General features: G+C 40.7%; 3 protein-coding genes and 1 pseudogene across 3 annotated transcripts; all 4 read left to right on the forward strand.

Annotated features, from left to right (window-relative positions):
* The first annotated feature begins 537 nt into the window (after window positions 1–537).
* Window positions 538–1,234, forward strand: LOC111241579 (MAGE-like protein 2). The gene is made up of 2 exons (XM_022780227.1): window positions 538–1,079; window positions 1,164–1,234. Exons 1-2 carry the CDS (start codon window positions 611–613, stop codon window positions 1,232–1,234), a joined length of 540 nt encoding a protein of 179 aa, XP_022635948.1. The 5' UTR covers window positions 538–610.
* A 252-nt stretch (window positions 1,235–1,486) lies between these two features.
* Window positions 1,487–2,441, forward strand: LOC106760336. Its single transcript, XM_022780228.1, has 3 exons — window positions 1,487–1,622; window positions 1,711–1,815; window positions 1,899–2,441. Exons 1-3 carry the CDS (start codon window positions 1,620–1,622, stop codon window positions 2,439–2,441), a joined length of 651 nt encoding a protein of 216 aa, XP_022635949.1. The 5' UTR covers window positions 1,487–1,619.
* A 594-nt stretch (window positions 2,442–3,035) lies between these two features.
* Window positions 3,036–4,427, forward strand: LOC106760337. Its single transcript, XM_014643780.1, has one exon. The coding sequence runs from the start codon at window positions 3,036–3,038 to the stop codon at window positions 4,425–4,427; it is 1,392 nt and encodes a 463-aa protein (XP_014499266.1).
* Window positions 4,428–5,670: 1,243 nt separating this feature from the next.
* Window positions 5,671–8,736, forward strand: LOC106760338 (annotated as a pseudogene).
* The last annotated feature ends 2,201 nt before the right edge of the window (window positions 8,737–10,937 follow it).

The following is a 10,937-nucleotide window of genomic DNA, read 5'->3' on the forward strand; positions in this document are numbered from 1 at the left end:
TAACATTGTCGAACTCCACATGAGAAACAAATATAGACCGTTTGATCCTTTCATTCTTCCAACTAATGTCAGACAGGTTTATTATGTGCCATATCCACCATTCCGCAATATTGACAAGCGTGGTTGGACTGTAGCAATACAAACCAAGCCTAGAGGTCGTATTGACTCAAATGAGGTTGAGGAAGATGTTCCCTACCAACTTGACCAAATGTCACAACCATAAGAAAATATTGAAGTTGAACGTATAACCACATTGAGCGACCTTGATGGTGATGGAGATGAATTAGAAGCACTTGCACAAGGTGATGATGATGATGATGATTAAGAAGAAGAAGAAGAAGAAGAAGAAGAAGATGATGATGAAGATGATGAAGAAGAAGATGAAGATGATGATGAAGAAGAAGATGAAGCTGAAGATGACGATGAAGATCATGATGACGATGATTGAATGTTCGACTATCTTAAATATTGTAGCAAATTGAACTATCATTTCAATAGAGTGATCCTTCCTTATTTGAAATAATTTGACTATCTTAACTTTAATTTGTAGTGATCNTTCCTTAGTCTTTTCTATTGCTTCACTTTATTTGTAAACATATTCAATGCAGTAATGACACGAGAAGGTTCAGACCGTCCTGATAAAGGAAAGGGGGTAGCCAGGTCTAAAAAAAGGCAACGGAAGACCGCAAAGTATGTACTTAAGGTGCCTGATACACTACCTACCCCTACTTTTGCAGTACACCCTTCCCCTACTCCTGTAGTACACCCTCCCCCTACTCACACAGTACACCCTCCTCCGCCTAACCCTGCAGTACACCCTCCTCCTCCCACTCCTGCAGTACACCCTCCCCCTACTCATACTGTACACCCTCCCCCTGAACCTCATATTGTACACCCTTCTCCTTCTACCCCTGCAGAAGAGCCTCTTCCTCCCCCTGACCTTACTTTTATACCTTCCTCGTCTTCTAGACCGCCTTCTGAGCTGCCACACCATTTACTGATCCAGATGAAGATGGTGATGGTGATGATGTTGACCCGCTCCTCCATGATCGACCATGGATTGAGCCATATGGAAAAGGGTAAAACTTTAATCCCTTTTTTAACTTTGATTGATGTTTTTAACATTGTCTTATTTGAAATAACTTTTATTTCTTTATATGAAGGTTTATTCCATCCAGGGTTGCTTCCCAGGCCATCACACGATCAATACCTACTTGGGGAGAAATACCTATAGACGACAGAAAGCCATTCTGGGAGCGTTTTAAGGTGAACAACACTTTAAACTAATTATCATTCATATCTTACCATGTCTTAATCAATGTTTGTTTTGTTCATCATTGTAGATGAAGGTGCAGTGGAAAGCTGAACATGAAAGTCAAATACATAGAAATTTTAACATGAAAGCATCTCATCGACTCTCAGAGATGTTTAGGGATGCCCGAATTGCAGGTGAGCGCCCTTACTGGATGGGCGAAATCATTTGGAACTCTTTGCTTGCATATTGAAATTCAGTAGAGTTTCGCAAGAAGAGTGCACAAGCCCAAAAGAACAGAGCGTCTGAAAAGGGTGGTGCCTTGCACACTGCCGGGTCAATCACAATTCACGAGCATGCCATTCGTATGGTAAACTTTCTTAACTTTTCTGTTTATTTCATATTAACTTATGTATTTTCTATTTCATATACACTAATAAGTCTAAATTATATGACAGGCACAAGCTCTTGGACGGGCGGTCCATGTTGACGAGGTCTTTGCACAGACCCATGTTCGGAAGGGCACTAATGAATTCGTTGATGAAAGATCTCGCAAGACTCATGTCAATAGCAGTCCTAGAATTAGTAATCCACATGATTATGTTATTGTATATTGGCCCTGACATTGTTTTTAATGTTTCAATAGGAAGAATTTTCTACGAGACTTTCACAGGTTAGATCCGAACATGGGTCAGCTCCTACACCGGATGATGCGAGTAATGCAGATGACGACATCCGTAGGACACAGTGCTGGGTCGATGTCGTCGGTGGGAAGAAAAAGGGACGACTCTACGGTGCAGGACAACTTGCTTCAAACTATACAGCATCGAGAGGAGGTACACTGAAGCACCAACCTTCTTCTTCTTCCACCCCTTCTGCCGACAAGGCCATCGAGCGCCTGACACAGCTACTAGAGCAACGTGACCAGGAAAACCGTGCATTGAAAGAACAATACACTGACTTGAGAGACGAGTTTTCAAGCTTCAAGTCCCTGGTCATGAGAGCGCTGCCTCAAACTTCAGACACTCCTTCCACAGTCCCTCCGACCCAGCCACGACCCTCCCCGTCACCCGCCGTCCCTCATCCGCCCAGATCAGTCCAACCCACACCAGTCCAGCCCACACCAATCCAACCATCTACAGATGAGCAGGATGATGAAGATACATCTGAAGACTTTGTAAAATTTTAGTTTCATTTTGTTATTGATCATAGTGATGTTAGTACATTTTGATGTTAGTACATTATGATATTCAGACATTTATTTTTGCTTAGAATTCGATGATATTGCTATTATGATATTATTAGAACATAATGGATGTCAATACAATGATGAACTTTATGATTTTTCATCAATGAACGGAATATTTTGGGATGGACAATATATATGTTGTTTGTTTGTGGATTGAAACTGTTATGCAGGTCTATGCATGTTGTCTACACTGTAGGTATGTGTGGTTGGACAAGAAAAACAAATACAACCCATTTATCTATGAATCATACCGAAGGTTTTACCGAGGGGCAAAAGCCCTCGGTAAAAGTAGTGACGACGTATTTACCAACGGCTTTTTGACCGTCGCCAGGCCCTCGGTAATAGGCATTTAGCGATGGCTTGTGGCCTTTTCCGAGGGATTTTGGCCTTTGGTAATGCCCTTTGGGTCAACATCCACATGCAGGTAACACGTCATTTGGTCATCAAATTAGGCCTCAACAACAACAAGGGTACTATCAACCACAATACATCCCGGCGAATAATTGGAGGGGAGGGGCAAACGTAGGTTCCAATATGAATGTGGGTCCAAATACTTATCCAAGAAGGAACCAGGAAAGAAATTATGTTAACTTTACCCCAATTCCTACAACTTATACGGAATTGTTGCCTCATCTTATCAAACAAGGTCTGGTTGTCATTTGTCCCCTGAAGCCTATGCAGCCTCCGTACCCAAGAGGTTATGATGCAGATGCAAAATGTAGTTATCGTGGAGGGGCCGTTGGTCATTCCACTGAGAGATGTCTGGCTTTCAAGCATAAAGTGCAGACTCTAATCGATTCTGGGTGGCTAAAGTTTCAAGAAGATAAGCCTAATATCGAGGCCAATCCTTTATCCGGGCATGGAAGTGCTTCGACGAATGCTGCAGAAGTGAAAGAACATGAGTTGGTGAGAAATGTGAGAGAAGTCAAGAGCTCCAGGAGGTTTATTTTGGAGGCGTTGCTGAAAGTGGGTATCTTGAAAGGCAATTATGATGGGAGTATGGCATGCGCGCTCCACCTAGATACTGAGCACTCTATTGAGGAGTGTGTTGAGTTTGAAGAAATTCTGCAAGACCTGCTAGATCGTGGTCTGATGCAGGTATGCTACAAGAGTGAGGAGGAAGAAGTATTTGCACAAACTGGTGATGAATCCGGCATAACTTTACCAGAACCATTGGTGATTCGTTTCACTAGGACTACCCCTATACCACCAACTCAAGGAAGGACGCCCGTTGTTATCCATGTACCAGCCCCTTTTCCTTACAAGAACGAAACAGTCGTCCCATGGAGATATGGGGCACATGCGTTTTACGAAGCACATGCCGTCAAAAACATATCAGGCATAGGTGGAATGAGGAGGAGTGGTCGAATTTTCACACAACCAGAGTTGGCACGAGAAAGAGCTAATGATAAAAAAGCAATGATGGCCGCGAAGGCAAAAATAATTTTAAAGGGAAAGGGTGCACAGACAGAGGAGATCCCCGACAAGGAAGAGAAGAAAGAAATGTCTGAAGAAGAGGCTTGTGAATTTTTAAAATTCATACAACAAAGTGAATATAAGGTGGTGGAAGAGTTAAACCGTATGCCTGCTCGTATATCCTTGTTAGACTTGCTCATGCATTCTGCATCACACAGAAAGTTGTTAATGAAGATACTCAGTGAGGCTCACGTAGAGCAAGGTATTTCGTTGAATAAATTCGAGGGTATTGTTGGCAATATTGTTGCTAATAATTATCTCACCTTCACGGATGAAGAGATACCTGCTGAGGGAAGAGGGCATAACAAGGCTCTTCACGTCTCTGTGAAATGCCTGGATCATGTTATAGCGAGTGTCTTAGTGGACAATGGCTCCTCTTTGAATGTATGCCAAAAGCAACCTTGGAAAAGCTACCTTGTGAAGGAATGCATATTAAGCCAAGTTCAATGATTGTGAGGGCGTTTGATGGTAGCAAAAGAGAAGTGATGGGGGAAGTGAAATTACCAGTGCAAGTTGGCCTGTGTGTCTTTCAAATAACAGGAGAAGAGGATCTTCTTGTGAGTGGGCCATCATCCACGCGCTACATCGAGGCGACTGAAGAAGCTCTCGAGACAGCCTTCCAATCGTTGGAGATATTGGGAAATGCTTGTGTGGAGTCGTTTCCAATAAATCCTCATCTATCATGTGCTTCTATTATGATGGCCAAAATTATGCTGAAAGAGTGCTATATATATGGGGAAGGTTTGGGCAAATATTGGCAGGGGCGAGCATTTCCTCTAGAAATCGTTGAAAACAAGAACAGATATGGCTTGGGGTATAAGCCTACCAAGGAAGACAGGAAAAGGATGATTGAAGAAAGAAAAGAATGCAGTCTAGCCCATGCGGAAAGACAAGAGCCCAAAGAGAGCAAAATCCACATTGGTGACATCAAGGAAAGCTTACACAGTGCTGGGTGGATCAACACTGGCCAGGTAGCAGCCGTGGAGGATGAAGACAAGCCTCAAAGCTCGAGTTTTGTGTGGGCTTGCTCCCCTGATACCCAACTCAGCAATTGGGAAACACTGGATTTACCCGTGATGCTTAATGTGAATAAAATGTAATAGTTTTAATTAAGCCTATAGTTTCGCTTGGGGCTTTAGAACTGAGGTTTTTGCGGATTGACTTTTTACTTTTCACTCAGCGTGATAATAGAGTTGCATTTCATCATCATTTGGCATATTTCTTTGTTTTTCTTATTTATTTATACTTGTTCACAAATTTAAATGATGCAGATGTGACAATGATTGTTTTGAAAATAACGATATCAATGTTCCTAATTTTGAGCACCCTATCAATAATACGGAAGATGATTTCGAAGATGATGTGGAACCCCCTCCGGAATTGTTGAGATTAGTGGGACAAGAATCTAAGGAGATAAAATCCCATCAGGAGGAGATTGAAATACTCAACTTGGGAGAGAAGGATGAGATAAAGGAAGTGAAAATCGGTACTAGTATGAAAACAGGAGTGAGAGAAAGATTGTGTGCCCTATTGAAGGAGTTTAAAGATGTGTTCGCGTGGTCTTACAATGACATGTCGGGTCTGAATACCGATATTGTGCAGCATAAGCTCCCAATCAAGCCAGAATGCCCTCCAGTCAAGCAAAAACTAAGAAGAATGAAACCGGAAATGTCCCTAAAAATTAAAGAGGAGGTCCAAAAGCAGTTTGACACTGGATTTTTGGCTGTGGCAAGATACCCACAATGGGTAGCGAATATTGTACCAGTGCCTAAGAAGGATGGAAAAGTTCGAATGTGTGTTGACTATCGTGATTTGAATCGTGCAAGTCCGAAGGATAATTTCCCGTTACCACACATCGATACTCTAGTTGATAATACAGCCAAATTTTCGTTATTTTCATTCATGGATGGATTCTCGGGATATAATCAAATTAAAATGGCACCGGAAGATATGGAGAAGACGACCTTTATCACGTTATGGGGAACATTTTGTTATAAGGTGATGTCTTTCGGGCTCAAGAATGCTGGGGCAACATATCAAAGAGCGATGGTAGCACCATTCCATGATATGATGCATAAGGAAATTGAAGTTTATGTGGATGACATGATTGCAAAGTCAGAATCAGAAGAGGAGCATATTCTCAATCTAAGGAAATTATTTGAGAGACTGAGAAAGTACAAACTCAGGTTAAATCCCGCCAAATGCACGTTTGGAGTGAAATCTGGAAAATTTTTGGGTTTCATTGTCAGCCAAAAAGGGATAGAAGTTGATCCTGACAAAGTGCGAGCGATAACGGAAATGCCTAAACCCAGAACAGAAAAGGAGGTTCGAGGTTTTCTGGGAAGATTGAACTACATTGCTAGGTTCATCTCCCAATTAACCGCTACTTGTGAACCAATGTTCAAGTTGTTACGGAAAAATCAGGCTGTAGTCTGGAATGAAGATTGTCAAGCCGCTTTCGAAAAGGTCAAACACTACATGCAAGACCCTCCTGTATTGCGTCCACCTGTGCCAGGAAGACCGCTTATTTTGTATTTGACCGTATTGGATAATTCAATGGGTTGTGTATTGGGTCAGCATGATGAAGACGGGAAAAGAGAGCATGCTATATATTACTAGAGCAAGAAGTTCACAGACTGCGAATAACGATATTCGTCGTTAGAACGAACAAGTTGTGCACTGGCGTGGGCTGCTCATCGTTTAAGGCAATACATGTTGAGTCACTCTACTTGGTTGATATCCAAAATGGATCCTATCAAGTACATTTTCGAAAAGCCTCCTCTCACTGGAAGGATAGCCCGGTGGCAAATGTTATTATCAGAGTACGACATTGTATATGTCACTCAGAAATTTGTCAAGGGTAGTGCTTTAGCGAAATATTTAGCCCATTAACCCATTAGTGATTATCAGCCAATGCAACCTGAGTTTCCTGATGAAGATATCATGGCTTTATTTGCTGAGAACAAAGAGGACAAAAATAAAAAAGCCTGGACGGTATTATTCGATGGAGCCTCGAATGTAATGGGGCATGGAATAAGGGCAGTGCTTATCTCTCCTAAGAATCAATACATACCAATGACTGCAAGGCTATGTTTTAATTGCACGAATAACATCGCAGAATATGAAGCCTGTGCTATGGGTATTCGAGCAGCAATAGAGTCTAAAGCAAAAATTTTGGATGTATATGGAGATTCATCTTTGGTCATCCATCAGTTGAGGGGAGAATGGGAGACTAGGGATACAAAATTAATTCCATACCAANCTTACATCAGGGGATTAATTGAGTATTTCGATTCCATCACGTTTAATCATATACCGCGAGAAGATAATCAATTAGCAGACGCGTTGGCTACATTGTCATCGATGTTTGAAGTTGATCAAGATGCATAATTGCCAATGATCGAAATGAAGAGTCATGCAGAGCCAGCGTATTGTCATTTTATCGAGGAGGAGGTAGATGGTAAACCTTGGTACTTTGATATCAAGCATTATCTTAAGACCCGAGAATATCCAGAGAAGGCATCTGAAAACGATAAAAGGGCGTTAAGGAGGTTGGTTGGTAGCTTCATCTTAAATGGGGATGTCCTATACAAGAGAAATCATGACCTGGTCCTTCTTAGATGTGTGGACACAAAAGAAGCCGAGCTGATACTAAAAGAAGTGCACGAGGGTACATTTGGCACGCACATGAATGGGCACTCAATGGCTAGGAAGATACTGAGAGCGGGGTATTTTTGGTTGACTATGGAAAATGATTGTTGTAGACATGTGAGAAAGTGTGAGAAATGCCAGATGTATGCAGATAATATCAATGTGCCGCCCACAACCTTGAACGTGTTGTCTGCACCATGGCCTTTTTTGATGTGGGGAATAGATGTCATCGGAGCTATAGAGCCAAAGGCGTCAAATGGACATCGTTTCATATTAGTCGCAATCGACTACTTCACCAAGTGGGTTGAGGCTGCTTCTTATGCTAATGTGACTAGAAAGGTGGTNACCAAGTTCATAAAAAGGGANTTGATTTGCAGATACGGGCTCCCTAACAGGATCATCACTGATAATGCCACTAACTTGAACAACCAGATGATGACAGAGTTATGTGAGGAGTTCAAAATTCATCATCTTAATTCTTCTCCTTATCGTCCAAAGATGAATGGGGCAGTAGAGGCTGCTAACAAAAATATCAAGAAGATTGTGCAGAAGATGGTGGTCACATATAAGGATTGGCATGAAATGCTTCCTTTCGCTTTACATGGTTATCGCACTTCGGTACGAACATCGACTGGGGCAACGTCTTTCTCGCTTGTGTATGGAATGGAGGCAGTACTTCCGTTTGAAGTGGAAATTCCATCTTCACGAGTTCTAATGGAAACCCAATTAGAAGAGGCTGAATGGGTTCAAGCTCGTTTCGACCAGCTCAATCTCATCGATGAGAAAAGATTAACAGCGGTATGCCATGGACAATTGTACCAAAGAAGAATGAAGAAGGCATTTGACAAAAGGGTACACCCAAGAGAATTTCATGAAGGCGAGCTGGTGTTGAAGAAGATTCTACCTATACAAAAGGATCATAGGGGCAAATGGACTCCAAATTATGAAGGGCCATTTGTAGTAAAGAAAGCTTTTTCTGGTGGGGCACTAATTCTCACAAGAATGGATGGAGAGGAGTTACCGTTGCCGGTTAATTCCGATGCTGTAAAGAGGTTTTACGCATGATGATTCCGTAATAGGGGTTGTTATAAAGGAATATTGTTGTTATCTTTAAAGCGTATTGTATTCTGTGTTATTTCATTCAATAAATTTTGCACGGTCTCCGTCATATTTTTTTTTTTTTGTGGTTGGCATTCATTAGGTGACATTACATGTCACGCTGAGCTTTTAGGTAAAATGAAAATAAAAATAATTAAACACGTGTTGATAAAAGCATCACGGTATATCCGTTTGGCTGACTCGGTCCTGGAGGATGTCGTGAAAAAAAAAAGGAAAAAACGAAAATACAGATGATGAGTTTGTTGTTAATAAAGTTGTCAAAGGCATAATATTTTCGAAACAAAAAAAGAAAAAAGAAAAAAGTTTTGAAAAATACCGTTGGTGAGTCCTTTCCCGATTCAAGGTTTTGGGGGTAACCGGTGTTCTTTTCTTGATAAAGCATCTGCATTCACATTACTTGAACCCTAACCTTTTCATTTCCCATAAGACAAAGGATTGCCATACTATAATATTGGGGTAGTTTTTATCATGTTACATATCACCAATAATCCGTTGATCAGGGAGATATAAATATAAAAAAAAAAAGAAAAAAAGAAAGAAAACAAAGGAAACAAAGCAAGGAAAAAATGAAGTCGATGTGTCAAACACTACAGAGTTTTGTTTCAGGTTTAAAGTCGCGAGAAAGTCCGGCAAACAAGATTCAGAGTGACGTGTGGCCATTTTTCGTTATCCAAACGTCAAAAGAAGTTTATCCAATTGCACCCCTTTTTGAGCCAAAATTCATAATTTTTTTCATCACCCTAGACAAGAATCATTAGCATATCGATGTCAACCTAAAAGGGTACATCATAAGCATCCAAAGTTGAGGAGGAAATTCTAAAAGGAAGAAAAAACAGAAGTGAAAAAGGAAAGTATCATAAAGGGCCACAACAAGGGCAACGAAAAGAATGATCCAAAAGGAAAGAAAGAAAGAAAACAACAATGAGAAGTAAAGGATGCCTGAAGTTCAAATCCCTAAAGACAGTTGACTAGACACCTTGCAAATGATTCTTGTTTAAAACACCTTAACTGTCAAAACCTTATTTGGGCCTTCATTATCCCTTCTTTCAAAACCCTTTGACCTTTAGCCACGGTACAAGCCAATAAAAGTCCACGCTGACTGAAGATTGTTTGTCCTAATCTTTCTCACGAATTTAACTTTGAAACAGAATGATGTGGTGAACGACACATTTAGTTTTATTTTCAAAAAAAAAGAAAAAGACAAAAGACAAAAAGATGTGAAGTCTCCCCGTCAATCGAAAATCATCCAATTTAGGGCAATCCTTCCTACCCAAACCTTTTCACCTTTCCAAAGCATACTTACTGTGCAAAATTGGGGCAGTATTGGAGCCCAACATGTTAATAGCACTTTTCCCCAGATGAGGGACACACATACATTAATATTTACTCACAGACAATCATTAGTCATCTGCTTTTCATAACCATTTCCCCACACCCTCCAGGGTTCAAGCTAATTTGGATTGCAAAAAGCGATAAAAAGGATTTTAACTCAGGGTTACACTCTCTTCCTTCTCATCAAAGGGGCTTTATACCTCTCAACGTTGTTTTCAAGGAATGCGTTTCGAATGTACACCGTGTCTGACGACAATATTAACAATGGATTCCAAACATGGAATTTTCAAAAAAAAAACAAAAAAAAAAGACAAGAAAAAAATAAAAAAAAAAAGAAGAGAAAAAGAAAAAAAAAAGAAAAAAAATGATGAAAAAACGAGAGTAAAAGAAAAGAACGAAATGAAAGTCTCATGTGTCTATGCATTCATGCACCATCATGACATAACATCATCTCAAAGAAAGCGAGGAGAATTGTTTGCAAAATCCTCATGTTTTACTCGACATTTATCAACTTTTCAAAAGCTCTTAATCCAAGGTTTTAGTTTTCTGTTATTGGCCCTCTGCTTGGCAATGGTCGGATTTAAATTTCTGTTCTGTGAGTTTGGCCCTCTGCGAGGCAATGGTCAAATCTAGGTTTTAGTTTTCTGTTATCGGCCCTCTGCTTGGCAATGGTCGGATTTAAATTTCTGTTCTACGAGTTTGGCCCTCTGCGAGGCAATGGTCAAATCCAGGATTTAGTTTTCTATTATCGGCCCTCTGCTTGGCAATGGTCAGATTTAAATTTCTGTTCTGCGAGTTTGGCCCTCTGCGAGGCAATGGTCAAATCCAGGTTTTAGTTTTCTGTTATCGGCCCTCTGC

This window comes from Vigna radiata, chromosome 5 (assembly GCF_000741045.1).
Source record: "Vigna radiata var. radiata cultivar VC1973A chromosome 5, Vradiata_ver6, whole genome shotgun sequence".
In the NCBI taxonomy this organism is placed as follows: Eukaryota; Viridiplantae; Streptophyta; class Magnoliopsida; order Fabales; family Fabaceae; genus Vigna; species Vigna radiata.

Excerpts from the sequence above, each read along its gene's own strand:
- LOC111241579 (XM_022780227.1), top strand. The coding sequence starts at position 611 with ATGACACGAGAAGGTTCAGACCGTCCTGATAAAGGAAAGGGGGTAGCC. Across the intron at positions 1,080-1,163 it reads ATTGAGCCATATGGAAAAGG|GTTTATTCCATCCAGGGTTG; the intron begins GTAAAACTTTAA and ends CTTTATATGAAG.
- LOC106760337 (XM_014643780.1), top strand. The coding sequence starts at position 3,036 with ATGAATGTGGGTCCAAATACTTATCCAAGAAGGAACCAGGAAAGAAAT.
- LOC106760336 (XM_022780228.1), top strand. Across the intron at positions 1,816-1,898 it reads AAAGATCTCGCAAGACTCAT|GAAGAATTTTCTACGAGACT; the intron begins GTCAATAGCAGT and ends ATGTTTCAATAG.